At 38.1% G+C, this 20,556-nt stretch overlaps 1 protein-coding gene across 3 annotated transcripts in view; it reads right to left on the reverse strand.

Annotated features, from left to right (window-relative positions):
• The window catches only part of LOC114666582 (centrosomal protein of 128 kDa-like), a 218,452-nt gene that overhangs the window by 35,820 nt on the left and 162,076 nt on the right, over positions 1-20,556 (reverse strand). For all 3 annotated transcript variants that reach the window (XM_028821489.2, XM_051920153.1, XM_028821491.2), the window contains 2 exons: positions 15,809-15,858; positions 6,666-6,689 (listed from right to left, as the gene is read on the reverse strand). In XM_028821489.2, coding sequence (XP_028677322.2) covers positions 6,666-6,689; positions 15,809-15,858 — 74 coding nt within the window. The remainder of the gene's footprint in view (positions 1-6,665; positions 6,690-15,808; positions 15,859-20,556) is intronic.

Genomic DNA, 20,556 nt, shown 5'->3' on the forward strand with positions numbered 1-20,556 from the left:
ATATGGTTTGTCAGCGAATCACTCTCTTAACTTTGTAATATTTGCTGTTGTAAGATTTATATTTACATCATTAGCTGGTTAAAAAAACTTTACTAAAGAGTAATATTTAATGGATGAATCAAATTCATTTAGATTCCAAATGTCACAAATGCCTGGGGTCTCATATATAAATGATGTGTACGCAGGGCCGGATTAAGAGCTTTGGGGGCCCGTAGCACATTTCAAATTTGGGGGCCCTTTTGGTCTGCATCATCTGAAGTTTAGATTCTGAACAGTTCAAACCGGACTAAATAATTATTTTACTCTCGATTATAATAAGAATCTTATAATATTTATGTGAATTTTATGTGTTGGGCCCCTAAAGTTTTGTTGTGTAAGAAATTTACAGTTTAAAAACGTAAAGATAATATTTTTAAAAAGACCAGTTTTTCAATGCTACACTTTTTCATTAAATATTGGGTCCACCATTTGGGGGCCCCCGAAATTGCGGGGCCCGTAGCATATGCTACATGTGCCTATTGGTTAATCCGGCACTGTGTGTACGCACAAAAATGTTGCGTACACCCGTTTTCACATTCACATCGCGATGTATAAAAACTAAACTTGGCTAAAAGCCACGCACATTCTCACGGCAGTCTCTCCCCTTGCGTACGCTCTTTTCTGCTTGGTTTTGGAAACTGGTGGCACCCAGAGTCAAACAGTGCTACTGTTTCTGTGTGGCCTCCTTTTTTGAGATTCACATCAGTGACACAGGATTTACGAAATACATCAAAATTAATTAAATATTGTTTACAAATTTAATTCACTTAATAGTAATCATTCTGTAACAATATAATGGCACACAGAATGAAAAAACTACTTTAAATACCACAGTTGCTTTAGTGTTGTTACTCTCAGTGCACCGCTCAGAGCATTTTAACCCATTGTATCTGAGTGTGGAATCACAGCTGCTAATTGGAAAGCTCTACAGTAGATTATGTCAAGAGCGCAGAGGATTATCGGGATACAGCTTCCAGCCCTGGAGGACATTTATAGCCACCAGCATCTGCATGGATTCCACTCAGCAATTCTACAGTCTATCTGAACTTCGCCAATCCGGCAAATGCTTCAGAGCCTTTCATGCACAGACCTCAAAGTTCAGAAACAGTTTCATCCCAACAGATATAAACGCACTCAATCAGTCGATCAAGTGCTCCCTGTAGAACTGCTTGTACTGATAATTACAATTACCTTACTGTAAACTTGCACTACAACTGTAACATTGCACAACCTGAGCCACTTTATGAAACATTTGCACTATCTACCCTATATGTACATGTTTATCATACTTATGCTTTCATATTGTATATTTTTCAATGTTTTTGATTGTATTATTACTGTTATTTTATAATTTGATAAGAAAATAAGTTTATGGAGGATCTGTATATTGAATCTCATTGTACCATACAATGACATTAAAGAAATTAAGTTCAATTCAATAGAAGAGAGTGAGTATTTACAGATGATGATGACTGTCTTCTAAGTCGATTTAGATTAGGATGTATACTTGATATCATTTTTCTGATGAAATCCATTAACTATGCATATTACATTTTAATGATAAATCGTTAACTTCATTTAAATAATGTATACTCTTGATAATTAAACATGTAAGGAAGGGCATGGTGGTGCAGGCGTAGCAATGAGCTGGTCCCCATCCATGGATTGTTCCTGCCTTGCATTTGATGGTTGCTGGGACTTGTGCAACCCTGGATGGATGGAATAATTAAACATACATTATGAAGATTTGTCAATGTTCCATAAAAGTTTTGAAGAATCGGTGTTCTAAGCTTACAGCTGGTTTTACATTTATTTCATAGCTCATTGTGTGGTGATTGGTTATGTAGAGAAAGAAAATGGAAGGATAGGAATTGGGGTTGGTACACTTGACAGAGACAGTACTGCTGCATTAAATTATTGCATTCAGGGTCAAACGTGTCCCAGCAAGCATTTTGTTGGAGTCAAGAACAATCCCTGGAAGGGACGCCAGGTCATCGCTACCACTGCGCCACCATGCCCCCATATGTTTAATACTACATGCTTTATGCATTTCATCATGAAAATGACATCAAGTATACACCTTACTATTCTAAAATGTTAAGAGAGTTGTAATATAATGAATGTAATATGTAATATTTTCTGTGTTGCGATCATTGCCTGCGTGCTCCTGCCTACAAAAGAGAGAGCCTATTTAAGAAGCACGTAGTGATTAATGACTAGGTTGGGGAACACATAGAATATGAAGAATTTAACATGCTACTTTATATATGATGGGATTTGAGAAACTCTAGTAAATTAAACATCGATTTTAAGATGGAAGTTTACAATATTCTACTTTAATCACAAAATAAATTACGAGATTAAAGTGGAAACTTCAAGATTAAAGTCTACATTTTGACCTTTTTTTCTTCACTGTGTCCCTAATTTTTTTTTTTCTTTTCTCTATGCCCTAATACCCTTCCGTATGACATTCTGACGGTGGGCTACAACTTGCCTTTTTACCTCATCTTTGACATCTGAACACTTTTTATTTATTTTGGGCACTTTCTGAACTTGAACATTTTAGTGCCTTTTCATCATTTTCCTTCTGTTTGTCATATCACTGCCTAAGCTACCAAAAAATATATTTTTCACTGAGTAGGACCTCCACTTTTCAGTCACTGAAGTTTTTTTTTCCCGTAATTTTGCCATTGTCTTTTCATACAACTCTGAAGGTAAGGGGCTATTTATATTGATTTGCATATTCAGAGGGGTGAAACGCATGTGCGTTACATTTCACACTGACCAGGATTTATGGAGAGGAAATGTGTGGAAGTTGGCTTACGCACAGTTTTGTGCATCAGAATTATTCTGTGCATTCACACATTTCCACTTTTGTCCGTACACCATGTTTTAGTGTTAATTCTACACACGGCATTATACATGAGGCCCCTGGTGCATTAATTGTCCAAACCTGTCCCTCATTTTTTACATTTGTCCAACTTTAAGGCTTTCTGTATAAAATCAATCTTGTCAGTTTTAAATTAATCTGTTTTATCCGAACTCTTGTAACACCTCTATATAAGAATTAGAAAATTATGGTCTGACATTACCTGTAGTCTCTCATTCCTAATCATTCAAATATGAGACATGTTTTTACTACATTTGTCACATTTCAGGGGTTATACTTATGAACATTAGTACGTACTCAAAAACCAAATGAATGACACAAATTTACTGTTTGCATATTCATATTCAGCAATGAAATTTAGTGTCATTGTTGGAAAAAAAATAGCAGACATATTTTTATTTGCTTTTATTTGTCATTGATAAAGCTATAGTGAGTGGGACATTCTAATGCAATGAGTCCCCTTTTCGCCACACGTGCTCACACCAAAAACCGCAAATTAAGATTATATGCAGAAGCAAACTGAAAGGAGGACAATTCGATAAAGATCAGAGAAGAAGAGTGTAGAAAGTACTTGCATAGTGCTGTGGCTGTGAGCGCAGTCAATTTCACATCAACTGATCCAGTAAAATGGTATGTAATATATATTACCCACCCCCCCTTCATCTTATCTGCAACCTTATGTAACTGACAATTCCCATCAGGCATTGTGCTGCTCCAGAAGATTTCATCAGTGCTCACAAAGTTTAAATAAGAGCATTGAATAAAGTGGCATATCATCGAAGGTAGCAACTGATGCTTATTTTTCCTCAACCAGTTTCGGATAACAATTCCACTGGATTCCAGCTGGATTACAGCATTTATCTTAGAGTAGTGTTTGTCAGCCTTTATGGCCTTGGGGCTCAATTTTTTCCTTTTTAAATTCCTTGACAACCCACAGACATCAGAGGGTTCCTTCCTTCATGAATCAAGCATGATTAGAAAGAGCTGGGAGAAGAGGGTTCTCTTGGTGAAATGAGTGCAGCTAGAAACAGGGAAACATTTTTTGTAGCACTGTTCATCACTTTAGCAGACTGGGGGTGTGTCACAGAAATGCGCTACCTGACATGGCTTTTTTTCAACCCCCCAGTATGTTTACAACCCAAGGATAGGCACTTGAGACCCACGACCCAAAAGTGGATCGTGACTCTGTTTTAAGAGTACGTTTTTTGTCTCATCTTGGATTGTGTTTAGACATGTTGCATTTACAAAAGACTTTTGCCCCGTTTATTTGAATCTGGAACCTTTTCTTTTTTTAATATTTTTATTTTATTAATTTTCATTGTAATCATTCCATACAAACAGATCAATTTATAACCCAACAAATTTGAAGACAAATCAAACCCCACCCCTGAGAAGGAGAGCTTAGCTAAAGGAAAATTGCTTTAAGCTTTTTAATAAGGCAACATTAGACAAAAGAAGGGGGGAAGTAAATATCTATATAAATAAGAGATGGAGAAGGGAGTTAAATGCAATAATAGTTAATTCTCTTATTCTAAAATAATATTGATTAAATCCTGCCAAGTTTTGAAAAAATTTTGTACAGATCCTCTAACTGAAAATTTGATTTTTTCCAATTTCAAATAATATAAAACATCAGTTTCCCACTGACTTATAAGAGGAGAATTAGGATTCTTCCAATTTAACAAAATAAGTCTGCGTGCCAAGAGTGTAGTGAATGCAATCACCGTTTGTTTGTCCTTCTCCAATTCAAGTCCATCTGGAAGGACACCAAACACAGCTGTTAGTGGGTTAGGAGGGATTGTGATACTAAGGCTGTCTGAGAGGCACTTAAAAATTTTTGTCCAAAATGATGTTAGTTTGGTGCAGGCCCAGAACATGTGACCCAGTGAGGCAGGAGCTTGGTTGCAGCGCTCGCAGGTTGGATCCTGGCCTGGAAACATTTTGGACAGTTTTAAGCGAGACAGATGAGCTCGATATATAATTTTTAGTTGAATAATTCTATGCTTTGCACATATAGAACTCGAGTGAATTCTCTGCTTTGCTACCTTCCACTCCTTTTCTGATATATTGATTAAGAGATCTTCTTCCCAATGTCCTCTTGGATCTTTGAAAGGTAGGGACTCGAATCTGGAACCTTTTCTAAGAAATGTGTTGCTAGAACCAGTGTATGAAGTGTTGCCAAAACCTTGGAGAGTGATCTTCCTTTATTTATTTCCACACCCCTCTCCCCATAAATATTTTTTAAAATCATGCACGTGAAACATAACATATTCAAAAGGAAAGTTAACTGTTTGCTTGACACTTATAACAATAATAGGCAATGATAATCTATAAGTGAGTTTCGGGCAGCCAAACAATTTTGGCGTGATGCACTTTTGCTATGTCCACCATATGTGACAATAGATCTGAAATTGATAACACTACATTTTTTTAGCAGTGCATAGCCTTGTGTTTTTGAAAAACCCAACAATGTTGTTCACATGCATATCGTCACTAAGTTCACAATACCAATCAACAATCAGTGTTAAGTTGTTTAGGAAGTTAAAAAAAAGCAAAGAAGTTCTATAACTGATGAGGGTACTGTTTTTCAGAATGTGATAAGAAGAAAACAGGACTATGCTTTTGAGTTATTAAAAGTAATTAGTAACTTTTGTTTTTTTGTTGGTAGACATTTATTCAAACTCACTGTAATTGAGGCAGTACTTATTTAGGCTGTGACCCTAATGGAGAATTGAGATTTTTAGCAGTTTTTAGTGTTTCATAAATCAACTTGAAATCACCTTTGTTACATTACTGAATACTCCTACTGGTGTTGTCCTTTAATACAGAGTTCTGCTGCAATCTCTTTCACACCAGCACCACCCAGGACTGTATGCAGCATGTTCAATAGTAAGCAGCTCAAATGAAATAACAATATTAGCCCCAGGTTAAAAAAATCAAACACATACTGTAAACAGAAAAATACTTAGTTACGTAGTACATCTGATAAATTCGATTAATCAATGGCACTATAACTGAGCTCACTTTCCTGGTAAAACAGCAAGTATTGAGATAAGAGAGACATTAACACGTGTGCATGTTTTAGCCTTTTTTTTCCACATAATTCTCACAATTGCATACAACAAATCTCCTGTCTCAAACACAAAGCATTTCCTGACATGACTTTTTCTGTTGTTTTGTTCAACACGTGGTGCTGTATCATCTCCACTGCAAGCGTTTCTTATATGTCATTTTTACTCATGTTTCTCATTTATTATTCATCTACATGTAGTCACACATGAGTACAGTACAAACTCTCACTTGGGAATATGAATACTGTAGAAAACCTAGAACAATTAAGTTTCGGAAATTTTGGGAATTCATATTGATACCATGAAGTGTTCACTCTTAAGACATTCCTGTTGTCAAGTATCAATATTAATTCGCCAATAACAATCACAATTTTAAAGTAGTTTGCCATCTTAAAATTTTTCTTTTTTTTTTTTTGAAGATTAAGATTTGTAAATGTTCAGATTTTAACCAAATGCACAATATTAAGTTTAAAGAAGAAATACTCTCCAACATTGTTCCTGTTGACTTAAAACCACTCCCTATACAATGTAAAACACTGCTTTTCTCAAAGTTAGGAAATAAGAATAAATATAATTCAGCACATACAAGACAACTATACTGTACACTTAATGCTTTACAGACATTATTTGCTTAAGATTTGTTATGGAAACGTTAGAAGACTTACCATTTCTAAGTCCATAATTCTGTCCTGCATTAAGAAGAGAGAAAAAAAAGAATTTTTAGATAATAGGAAGTTAATGTTCAAACATATTTATTTTAGTATTCATTATATAAAATTGAATGCATGTTTTAATTTAGCATTTACTTAATTATAGCTCAAATATTTAACCATAGTAAAATTAATTTTACAGAAGGTCCTGGAAAGCTTTAATTATTTAAAGAAGAGTATTCAATGCAAACATTTGAAGTGCCAGTCTAAAACTGCTTCGCCATAGTGTCAGTGCTGGTACAGTATGATAAACAGTTTAGAATGAAAACACATACTGTACCTTTACATATTAGTTTTTGAAATGAACAATATTTCACACATAATCTAATAGTAGCTGAAAGCAGAATGAGGACTTAATAATTCTTTTCAAAAAAATATTTTATGTGATTTTTTGGTGCAACCCATCAAAATATGTAATTAGTGTTTAATACAATACAGATTAATTGCAATTCTTTGGAAAATGAAAGCTGCTGCTAATTAGTTTCATTTATAATCATGCAGAAGTTAGAGGAAATTCCTTATTGCACACTATTACATGTAAATAAGATATACAGTATATTGAAATCAAAGAAACTGAAATGAAATATTGTATTGTGATTATTAGAGACTAGCAAAATACCCGTGCTTCACAGCGGCGAAGTACTGCCTTAAAATTGTTATTAAGAAGAAAAGTAAACATTTTTAAACTGAGGGAAAATATACAAATAATTATTTGTTAAGGATCTCTTTGTATACCACGTTGTCAGTTCGGCCCTCTGGTTGTAATATGACCAAGCTGTGTGCTGAGCTTACTCTTGAGCATGCAACGTACAGTTGGCCATGTGAAAAGTAATCTTGCCTCAAGTCAATGCCAACCTTTTGTAGGGTTTCTCCCTGACACTTATTAATTATCATTGCGAAGCAGAGCCTTACTGGAAACTGGAGGCATTTGAATTGAAATGGGAGATCAGAGGGTATAACAGGGATGCGAGGAATAAAAAAAATCTCTCTCCTGAGCCATTGCCAGTAACAAGAGTTGCCTCAATTAGGTTCTTATGCAGACACGTGACCTGAAGTCTCGTGCCGTTACAAAGTTTCGGTGGCTGTACGCAAATCCACAATCGGCTTTTTTGAGCCAAACCTGTTGATTTCGTATCAGCCGCTTTTTATTATTGGGATCGTACCTAGAAACAGAAGCTCTATTAACTTGTGGATTTGCTTGCGAATATTTAGCGACAGCGTCTCTATTAACTTGTGGATTTGCCTGAGACTATTTAGCGACAGCGGGTCTATTAACTTGTGGATTTTTCTACGAGTATTTGGCGGCAGCGTCACGAAGTTGTTTCCGTCTAGCTGCATCAGAAAATGTACCATGACATCTACATGCCTCCTTTTTACTGTTTTCTCACAGCTTGGATTGCTGCTGTCATAATCGGTTTGAGTTTCATGGTTTGTTTCAATTACGTTAGTATTTGCAGAACTTGTTGTGTTGAAGTGACATTCGGCATCTGTCAAGCGTTGTAAGCATACAACCGGTTTCATTGATTACTTCGATTCCAGCTTTTGACAGTTGAAACATTCATAAACATCAAAGTGTCCACTACTCAAATCGTCACCTGTGAATCTAAGATGTTTAAGAGGCATTGGTGGTTCTCCAAACGTGTAAAATAGGCAGGCAGCCAAGTACATGGGAGGCGTGGGGATGGGGGACGCAATATAGGCAGGCAGCCAACTACGTGGGAGGCCGGGGGACGCAGGACGCAACCCCGCCTCACACGGCGACCGAGCTGCAGGCTATGGATGTCTATATGTACGTACGTAGGATTCAGTTATGACCGTTACACATAGAATTTTGAAATGAAACCTGCTTAACTATTGTAAGTAAGCTGTAAGGAATGAGCCTCCCAAATTTCAGCCTTCTACCTGCACGGGAAGTTGGAGAATTAGTGATGAGTGAGTCAGTGAGTGAGGGCTTTGCCTTTTATTAGTATAGGTTAAACAGACCTACAAATATACAGTATATGCAGGCATTATTACAAAAAACATTCAACAGGGAGCAGTACTACAAGGTATCAATAGTCTTTTTCACTTGTAGTAACTTTTCAGGTATCAGGACGTGAAAAAAAACAACATGACCAGGGTTGACTGTAGTCCTTGATTCATAACTAATTACTGGTGATGAGTTGTTTGATGATGGTTTATCATTAAAGTGAAGGTTAAATAATTCAAGAGCTGAACATTTATGAATAAAGAGACCCAAGTGTGCAACTAAATTTTAAATTCACATAAATTATATAATGCAGTCTTATGTAATGATTCATACAAATAAAAAGAAAATGGGAAACTTGTCAGGAACAAGTACAGATCCATCCATCCATCCATTTTCCAACCCGCTGAATCCGAACACAGGGTCACGGGGGTCTGCTGGAGCCAATCCCAGGCAACACAGGGCACAAGGCAGGAACCAATCCTGGGCAGGGTGCCAACCCACCGCAGGACACACACAAACACACCCACACACCAAGCACACACTAGGGCCAATTTAGAATCGCCAATCCACCTAACCTGCATGTCTTTGGACTGTGGGAGGAAACCGGAGTGCCCGGAGGAAACCCACGCAGACACGGGGAGAACATGCAAACTCCATGCAGGGAGGACCCGGGAAGCGAACCCAGGTCCCCAGGACAAGTACAGATGATATAATTTATCCACATACAGACTTTTATAAGCTATAAAAAAATATTATCTAGTTAAGATTACGTATATTGAAGGAACCTAAAATGGTTGAATTTAATAAGAATCAATAATCTACTGCCCAGCCAACTTAAAAAGTTTAAAGGTTCCATCTTGTATTCACAAAAAAATATATAGTTAACTTTTACTGCTGTATAAAAATTGTTTTATTTAAACTTTTGTCACCAGTGAAAAATTACTTAAGGTGACCCTTCCACTCACAGCTACTCAATCTCCCCGAGACAACAGTAGTGGAACATGAACCTAGGCCCTGTACAGTATATCAGGCTTATTCATTTGAGCAATAAGCTGTGGTGTGCACCACTCTGGTCAATATACAGAAAAGCTAGGTAATGAAGCAAAACATTAATAAAAAAAAATTATGTTGACTGCAAGTTTCCTGTATTAATCCCACTGAGCAGAAACCGTATTTCAGTGTAACACTAACTATAAAGATGCATGATCTTAATCAACAAAGTATTTGAAATGTCACCTTCTTTTTCCTTAAATAAAATCAAGCAGCTGTTATGCTGTGAAAATCTGAAGTGACTATAATGAAGACAAAGAGCTATGCAACAATATGGTTAGAAAATTGTAATAGTCATTTTTATTCTGAAAAGAGTAAACATAATATGACCATCACAACATAATATTTCTTGACTAACAGAAGGTGGTCAATTCACTTTTATCAATTAATAACTAATTTCTTTCATTAGACCACAGCATTCAGTTTTAAGATTTTTCTATATAATTTATTTTCCACAGACATGAAACATTCTAACACATAATGGAGGATTCTATTAACTTTATGCTGAATTCATTTTTTGACTCTATCACAACATGAACTTTTGTGTGAGTTTCTGAAATGTACTTAGTATTTATTTAGTTTATACTGCCAGCATACTATGTAATTTTGTAGCAGAATAAAAAAAATTACGTATATTAATAGAAATGCAAAAATAAGATGACAGAGTGACATTAGTTATGGAGATTTAATTCAGAATATAAATCAGATTATTACACCACAAATTTAATCTTGTTATTTGTGTGAATTTGTGTGATATTAAGCACCTTAAAAGAAGGTGGAATGTTTAAAGCCTTTGACTTTTGAGGGGGGAAAAAAAGCTGTAGTTCTAATAATATGTACTAGCTGTTGGTATTTCTGTTGCTCATCTGCCAGTCACACTTGCACCTGTGAGAAATTTCACCCTGGACATATAATTACAATTACTGGTTTCTGTGGACTGGCTTAAACAGTCTAATTTTTCTTGATTAAAATCCAAGTCACTTTCTTTGGGGAGTAATTAATTATAGGATAGAGCTGGCAGGTGCAACAGCAATATAACAGATGTTCCAGGAAAGCTCCGAGATACTGCTCAAAACAACATGACATGGGAAACTGTGGTAAATGTTTTTATGCCTTTAATAATTGGAGTTTAAAATCTATGGTCTATAAAGTTATTACGTTGAATCTACATAATGTTTAAATGGAATTTGGACCATCACCTGGTCATTTCAAATCTGTAACTAAAAATGCTTTACCTTACTGAACTATTAAGTTTAATTTATTTAGCTATCATTTCAACACCTGAAAAGTTCACATTCCTAAATACGAGGGTTGTCTGGGTTCCGTGCGGAATCACTCGAAATAAGTAGCCAAGGATTTTTTGTTCTATTTTTCTCATGTACTTCAATCCTTTTTAAACTTTTTCCAAGTATTCACTGCCAACATCAATGCACTTTTGGGCTCTTCTGACCCACACCGCAAAACACTCGCGAAAGGCTGTCTTTGGGAGGTTGTCCAGCTGTTCTTTGACAGCTGCAATCAGTTCCTCTCGAGTTTCGAAGTTGTGGCCTCACAGGGGTTCTGTCACCTTCGGGAAGAGCCAAAAATCACACGGTGCAAGATCAGGCGAGTAGGGTGGCGGGTTCAAAACGTTGACACCACTGTCTTCAATGAAATGCTTCGTCGCATTAGCCGTGTGGGCTGGCGCATTGTCATGATGCAAAAAGTGCCTTCGCAAGTTCTTGGACCGGCCTCTAGCCATTGCAGAAAAAACGTCAGGCAGGCACTGAGTGGTGTACCACTCAGAGGTCACAGTTTTCCTCTCCATCAGCGGAATTGACGCAACAATGCCATCGATGTTGAAAAAGATGGCAAACATGGTGCGTTCCACCGAGCGGATTAAACCATCAGAAAAGTCGTAAAAAATCATCACTCGAAAGTCACGCACGCACGGAGTCGGGAGCTTCGCCGCTAGCGCCGGCTGTGCACTCTCAGTTCGTTTGCTTCTCGTGTTCATTCTGAAGGAAGAGAGGGAGCAAAACATCTGAACAAAAACATGCAACCACTTGAATAATCCCTCTACACAGCAGAACAGGTTTCGACAGGCTGACACTCGACAAACGATAAAATTCCGCACGGAACCCAGACAACCCTCGTACTATCAAAAACCTCTATAGTTTAATAATAAAGTTAGCTACCAAAATTACTGAAAGTATACTTCATTACTACAAAATATTTTTTGGGGGAAATTTTAAAATTAAGACCATCAATGTTGATCAAGGGCGGCACGGTGGTGCAGTGGGTAGCGCTGCTGCCTCGCAGTAAGGAGACCTGGGTTCGCTTCCCGGGTCCTCCCTGCGTGGAGTTTGCATGTTCTCCCCGTGTCTGCATTGGTTTCCTCCGGGTAATCCGGTTTCCTCCCACAGTCCAAAGACATGCAGGTTAGGTGCATTGGCGATCCTAACTTGTCCCCAGTGTGTGTGTGTGCGCGCCCTGCAGTGGGCTGGCGCCCTGCCTGGGGTTTGTTTCCTGCCTTGCGCCCTGTGTTGGTTGAGATTGGCTCCAGCAGACCCCCGTGACCTTGGAGTTAGGATATAACAGGTTGGATTATGGATGGATGTTGATCAAATATGGAGTACAGCTAAATCAAACAAAACTAGCTACTGTGCTTTATTTCAAGATGCAAGATTGTTTAATAGTATTGATAATTTAATAAATTGATACAAGTCTAATTTTATTCTTTAAATATGACTGCACTGTGTGTTTTAAATGAGTTTTAAGATATTTGCACATTTGTATCTTTATTTACTTTACAAATGTACTTAATTTTGTCTGTAAAATCATTAACACTTTAATGTTGAAGATTTAAAATAAAATTCTCTGATCTTTTCTTCTATCTAACTGTCGCTTCTCAATTAGATGCTCTAAAACTGCAAAATGCTGTTCAGTTCTAGTACCAGTAACTTTGTAATCACTGAAATACAAAAACAAACCACTTCAAATTAAAAGGCATCTTCGATATAGGTGTCTAGTAAATTCATAACATAACAATAAACTTTATTTTTATTAAATAAAAGTACTGTAACATAAACAGATTAACATTCCTACATATTTAAGCAAAGGGTTGCAGGACACGAGATGAGAGGGGGTGGATGAGATACGCCTGGAGTTCCTCGAGGCTCTGGATGTTGTAGGACTGTCCTGGTTGACACGCCTTTGCAACATCACATGGACATCAGGGACAGTGCCTCTGGATTGGCAGACTGGGGTGGTGGTCCCCCTCTTTAAGAAGGGGGACCGGAGGGTGTGTTCCAAATACAGAGGGATCACACCCCTCAGCCTCCCTGGAAAAGTCTATTCGGGCTCCTGGAGAAGAGGGTCCGTCAGATAGTCAAACCTCGGATTCAGGAGGAACAGTGTGGTTTTCGTCCTGGTCGTGGAACAGTGGACCAGCTCTACACCCTTAGCGGGGTCCTGGAGGATGCATGGGAGTTTGCCCAACCAGTCTACATACGTTTTGTGGACTTGGAAAAGGCGTTCAACCGTGTCCCTCGGGGAATCCTGTGGGGGGTATTCCGAGAGTATGGGGTACCGGACCCCCTGATAAGGGCTGTTCGGTCCCTGTATGATCGGTGTCAGAGCTTGGTCCACACTGCCGGCAGTAAGTTGAACCCATTTCCAGTGAGAGTTGGACTCCGCCAGGGCTGCCCTTTGTCACCGATTCTGTTCATAACTTTTATGGACAGAATTTCTAAGCGCAGCCAGGGCGTTGAGGGGGTCCGGTTTGGTGGACTCAGGATTGGGTCACTGCTTTTTGCAGATGATGTTGTCCTGTTTGCTTCATCAGGCCGTGATCTTCAGCTCTCTCTGGATCTGTTCGCAGCTGAGTGTGAAGCCGCTGGGATGGGAATCAGCACCTCCAAATCTGAGACCATGGTCCTTAGCCGAAAAAGGGTGGAATGCCCTCTCAGGGTTGGGAGCGAGATCCTGCCCCAGGTGGAGGAGTTCAAGTATCTTGGGATCTTGTTCACGAGTGAGGGAAGAATGGAGCGTGAGATCAACAGGCCGATTGTTTTGGCATCCGCAGTGATGAGGGCTCTGCATCGTTCTCTCGTGGTGAAAAAGGAGCTGAGCCACGAGGTAAAGCTCTCAATTTACCAGTCGATCTATGTTCCTACCCTCACCTATGGTCATGAGCTATGGGTAGTGACCGAAAGAATAAGATCACGAATACAAGTGGCTGAAATGAGTTTCCTCCACAGGGTGTCTGGGCTTTCCCTTAAAGATAGGGTGAGAAGCGCAGTCATCCGGGAGGGCCTCAGAGTACAGCCGCTGCTCCTCCGCATCGAGAGGAGTCAAATGAGGTGGCTCGGGCATCTGATCAGGATGCCTCCTGGACGCCTCCCTGGTGAGGTGTTCCGGGCACGTCTGACCTGGAGGAGGCCCCGGGGAAGACCCTGGACACCCTGGAGGGACTATATCTCCCGGCTGGCCTGGGAACGCCTCGGGATTCCCCCAGAAGAACTAGAAGAAGTGGCCGGGGAGAGGGAAGTCTGGGTATCTCTGCTCAAGCTGCTGCCCCCGCGAGCCGATCTCGGATAAGTGGAAGAGGGTGGATGGGTTGCAGGACAAAGCTTATTACAACTGTTAAAGTTTGATAGTTAGTTAATTTTCTCATTCTAAAAATTCCAAAACATTCAACAAGCTGAGTTGCCGGAGACTGGTTTGGAAACGATGACTCTTTAGTCTTTTATTTTTGATATGATTGTTCGGCTGTGACCTTAGAATGAAAATTGTGTCTTTCAAAAATATTTATTACAGTAATCCCTCCTCCATCGCAGGGGTTGCGTTCCAGAGCCACCCGTGAAATAAGAAAATCCACGAAGTAGAAACCATATGTTTATATGGTTATTTTTATATTGTCATGCTTGGGTCACAGATTTGCGCAGAAACACAGGAGGTTGTAGAGAGACAGGAACGTTATTCAAACACTGCAAACAAACATTTGTCTCTTTTTCAAAAGTTTAAACTGTGCTCCATGACAAGACAGAGATGACAGTTCCGTCTCACAATTAAAAGAATGCAAACATATCTTCCTCTTCAAAGGAGTGCGCGTCAGGAGCAGATAATGTCAGAGAGAGAGAAAAGCAAACAAATCAATAGGGCTGTTTGCTTTTAAGTATGTGAAGCACCGCCGGTACAAAGCTGTTGAAGGCGGCAGCTCACACCCCCTCCGTCAGGAGCAGAGAAAGAGAGACAGAGAAAAACAAACAATCAAAAATCAATACGTGCCCTTCGTGCTTTTAAGTATGCGAAGCACCGTGCAGCATGTCGCTTCACGAAGCAGCTGCACAGAAGGTAGCAACGTGAAGATAATCTTTCAGCATTTTTAGACGAGCGTCCGTATCGTCTAGGTGTGCGAACAGCCCCCCTGCTCAATCCCCCTACATCAGGATCAGAGAAAGTCAGAGCAAGAGAGAGAGAGAGAAAAGTAAGTTGGGTAGCTTCTCAGCCATCTGCCAATAGCGTCCCTTGTATGAAATCAACTTGGCAAACCAACTGAGGAAGCATGTACAAGAAATTAAAAGACCCATTGTCTGCAGAAATCTGCGAACCATCAAAAAATCCGCGATATATATTTAAATATGCTTACATATAAAATCCACGATAGAATGAAGCCGCGAAAGGCGAAGCGCGATACAGCGAGGGATTACTGTATAATTATAAACAGGAAGAAAAGACAAATATCTCTTCAGCACATAAAAAACACTGACAGAAGGATAAATGTATTCTTTATCAAAACATAGAAATAATTCAGTTTTTTTGTTTCCCCTTGTGTCTGTATCATAACCGTGGGAATAGTTTGCATTGAAATGTTATATTTATTATATATATTTATGTAGTTCTAAAACCTTGATAGGGGTAAGCCAATCCGTTCATTCCAGTATAATCTGATAATGCATATACAAGTAAAACTGAACACTGAAAACAGTACACCTTTAAAAGAAAAAACAGCATACAGTGATTAAGTATTATTACAAGTATTTGTAAATAATAGCTGATTACTGTATCTCTGTAAACTTTGGGTTCATTTACTCACATTCAGTGTTCGTATTTCATCATCCTTTCTTCGTGACTTGTCAAGTAAATCTGTTAAAATATAATATGTGTAAAATTATATATACATTATGGACACTAGAAATCTACTGAAAGACATAGTCTTACACAGCCAAGTACAAGGACAAAGGACCATTCTTTCTAATACTCTTTTCTTGATCCTTTTATTTGGTAAATCTATCTTCAAAGTAATTGACTTTTAAGAAAATGCAGATTAAAGCAGGTAGACAGGTATCAATGGGTTGCATATACTGAAAAGTACAGTTTTCAAAACTAAAACTAAGTGTGCATGCAATGTAGCATGGTAGTGAACCCCAGATACACTAGGATGGGTTTGTCATGAATGGCAGCTCTTCTGGGATTTTCATGCATAATATCATCTATGATATCTATGATATAACAAAAACAATACAAGTCCATTCAGTCTGGCATCAGCAATTCAGGCTGGAAGTTCACAAATGTGAGGTATATTTAACTGGAACATTAGCCCTTTGATATAATTAGGACATTATTATTTGGATATTAGATAATATTGTTCATCAGCACCATCCCTTTATGGCACTTGTGTACAATGGTCCAGGTTTCATGGAATTTAGTTAGAAAGCTGCCACCTCATCAAATATAAAAACAATTTAGCATCTGTAGGATGAAACTTAATGGGGCATTCAGAGAAGAGATTCACCTTCAGCTAATCTATGGAACATGTCTGGGTCAAAATGATCTAGCTTCCTTGTGCACTGAAGAATATATATTGTTTTATGTAATTAGCTGATATACAGGTGTTACCCAGGTGAGAAACTGGAAAGGAAAAAATTAATTATAAATTATACATTTTATTAAACTTTACTACCTTTAAACAAGTTTCATTTAGTGTGGTAACTATTGCTATTATTGGACAGCTTATTTGAATACAATATTCTTGCTTACTCCTTCTGGTGCAAAAACCCTCAAATTGCAATAAATAACTCCAGAGGCAATATGATCCCACCTGTGGCGACTGTATGTCATGAAAAAAAAAATTAAAACAAAAGTTTAATCAAAGAAAAAGTTAAATGTAATGGGTGGGGACTGAATCCAAATTTCTTGGTCTATGGCAAGTGTTGTCAGTCACTGTATGATAATTTCAACCTGTGTAGTGTGGTTTCCCTGTCAATAGATCACAGCGTAGTAGTTCATATCACTTGCTATTTTTAACCTGTAGATTTCTTCTCTGGCTTTGCCTACCTAATATTTGCAAACATTACTGCAGATGTAAATGTGGAGTGGGGAGAGATATCATATAAATATAAACATTAATGGTGAGGAAAGTATGCAATACACAGTATCAATTTTGAATTATACTTTTAACATTTTCTTCCTCTGTCTGTCTACAATAATAACTATATACAAACCATTGTAACTAAGCCTTTGAAACCTTAAAATTATTTTAAGTAAAGCTGAACGTCGATTAGTTAAATGTTGGAGCTTTAACTTGTGTATTATGATCTGATGTTGAGCTTTGGCTTTCTGACATTTGCCTTTGCTTCCATCAGTTTAATGGATGGTGCTGGAGTTGAAACAAAATGCATGTGAAATGCAGCCAGAAGATTTAATTTTTAAACATATATTCTTTATCTGGTGGCCTAACATATAGGGTTTACATACGTACTAAATGGATTCATTAGAGTATGCTACATAGATATCCTGGTATTCAATTAATGAAATTCTTTCAACAAATCATAATACATTCATAATATTACAAAAGACTATAGAATAAATCATACAAATGGAGGCATTTGAAATCCATCCATTATCCAACCCGCTCTTGCCTAACTACAGGGTCACGGGGGTCTGCTGGAGCCAATCCCAGCCAACATAGGGTGCAAGGCAGGAAACAAACTCTGGGCAGGGCACCAACTCACCGCAGGGCGCGCACACCCACACACCAAGCACACACTAGGGACAATTTAGGATCGCCAATGCACCTAACCTGCATGTCTTTGGACTGTGGGAGGAAACCGGAGTACCCGGAGGAAACCCACGCAGACACAGGGAGAACATGCAAACTCCACGCAGGGAGGACCTGGGAAGCGAACCCGCATCTCCTTACTGCGAGGCAGCAGCGCTACCCACTTGAATTCTGATCTTGTAATTGTGTGAACTGCAGTGTAATTATAATGGATTATTGTTTTCTTAAGCAACACAGATCTTTTCAAAATTGCTGACAACTTTATAACTGATATAAGTGCTTTCATCAGATTATTAATTGGACAAGATAAGCTAGCACCACGTATTTGAAATAAACAATTCACAAGCTACGGTAACTAGACTTTTCTTGCTGCTGCTTTACTCATAACAGACTGCAGGCTCAAGTAGTTCTCTCTAAAGTTGGACTGCATGTTTAGGCCAGTTCATAACTTCTAAATATGGTACACAAAATTGTCTCTTTTCATGTAAATGAAAAAGAACATAAGGTGATTTTTAAAAGCAGATTACATTTTAAAAAGTAGCTCAAAACTAGAAAAAAACAATAAGGAGGCACTTAAAATAAACTAACTAGTTTTTAAATAGCAAAATGTGGGAATTTAAAGACAATAGAATCAGATGCTTGAAAAAGAATTAATTTATTTACAATAGTTAACGTTGTTTTTGCTTATGAAGGACTATGAAAAATATTGAAACTCCTTTTAAATATCTGAGATCTTATAAATTCTGCCTTCTGATTATTCCAAACACTCATTTAACATTGCGGCCACTACTTTCTGTAGACTCTGATGATACGGTTATGCTCTACAACAAGTGCTTAACAATAAAAACTTTAGGTGAAAATTAAAAACAGGAAATTAACATGTAATATATTTATGCTCTTTTCAGCAGTGAAGAAATAAACTTAAAAGAAACTAACGACCCTTTGTAAATTGTAAAACTAACTTGTTGATAGAGTATAGTAGGGCTACTGACTATGGAGAAATATAATCAATTACAGTTGAACAGCTATATGAGGCACATTATAGAATGACTACTCCAGTAATATACACTGGGGCCACCCTGTTAATGAATAACTCATACACACAGTGGCTGACAGTATTTTGTAGAAGATTAAAGCAGAAACATTTGGAACTTGTAATAACAAACAATTCACTAAGAGCACTTGATACAATAATAACATTCATAAACTGGAAATCGTCTTGCCTAAGTACTTAAACATAACTTTGAAAACATGTGTAAACCCTGTTCTCAAATGGGTTGCACATTTATTTTGGAATTGAATATAGGCTTGTATGTACCCACAGCCTGCATTATGCCCTAAAAATCCACTTGTGCCATTTGTCTGTTAAATGATAAAATACAAAATTGCTCTGAGATGATGTGTCATACATTCAATGAAGTGGAAAAGGAAACAAGAAAGTTAGAATTTTACTTCTGACAGACTCATCCATCAAAATGCCTGGAAAGCAGAAAACAGCTCCAATGTTTGATTTTGAAAGTGCCAGCCAGCAATAATGCAAACACAGAGGAAAGCCTGCAGCACAATTCATACACGTTTATTCCAAATTTTCATTGAACATATTTTCTTAATAAAATGATGGAATATGCAGAGAATAAAATAACCAATGAAAATGTACAATTACAGTAAATGAGAAACAGCATTAGCTAATAATTCAAAACCATTTAGAAATTCCGACTACAAGCTTTTAACTGTTAATGATCTAAAGCTCACTGAATTGTCAATAAGCAGAGTCTTGTTTTGAAGCTGTTATTTAATTCAATATTAAAATAACGAATAAAGAATTTGACAGATATGATAAAACCATACAATACACATTTTTTCACAATCACTTACTGAGAAATAACAATAATCATTTTATTTATTAAAAGCACCTTTCCCATGATCAAGGCATTTAAGCTAAAAATCCATGCAAGAGCAGGTCAATGCAATCATGGCTATCAACACTACAAGTGATATAGGTTGCCCAGGGTCTGTCTCTGTGGCAGAATGCACACATATGGAACTAATTCGTGGAAGAACTTAATTATTTAGCTACATAAAGTGTATACCTTTGATGGAATTGCTCAAGTAATGTTCTATAGAATAGGGGACTTGGAAAATCAAGTTTATTTGGAAAGTAAAATGCCAATGGGACACCAGATAAGGAAGTTGTAAGCGTTTATTAGTGCATGAGGAGAACTGATTAATAAACTCATGCATACTATGAAAATAAAATCCTGAGAGGATACTCGTCAAAGCAGTTAAAGGGGACTGTTGCACATGGGTGGAGTAAAGCGACTAGAATTGTTACTAAATTTAGTTTCAGAATGTTTCCTTGACAAATTACACCTAGGAAACATTACACAAATTTTAATATCTATATATATAATTCACTAAGGCCATGGCAAGCAAGACCCTCCTCCCGCGTCATGGGAAACGCACGACAGAGCCCCGCCCGCCAACTCTAACCCTCCTTCTGCGTCCACCCTCGCTCTCGAAGCATGAGCAGGCAGTGCGTATGGTATATAAAAGACTAAGTCGCCTGACCATGAGGTACGCACGCACGCAAGACAGAGCCCCGCCCGCCAACAATTCACTAAGCAGCTGACCATGGCACTCTGCGTCCACCCTCGCTCTCGAGGCATAAGCAGGCAGTGCGTATCTATATATATAATTCACTAAGACCATGGCAAGCAAGACGCACGCAAGACAGAGCCCCGCCCACCAACTCTAACCCTCCTCCCGCATCCATGCTCGCTATC

This window comes from Erpetoichthys calabaricus, chromosome 16 (assembly GCF_900747795.2).
Source record: "Erpetoichthys calabaricus chromosome 16, fErpCal1.3, whole genome shotgun sequence".
NCBI classification, from domain to species: domain Eukaryota; kingdom Metazoa; phylum Chordata; class Cladistia; order Polypteriformes; family Polypteridae; genus Erpetoichthys; species Erpetoichthys calabaricus.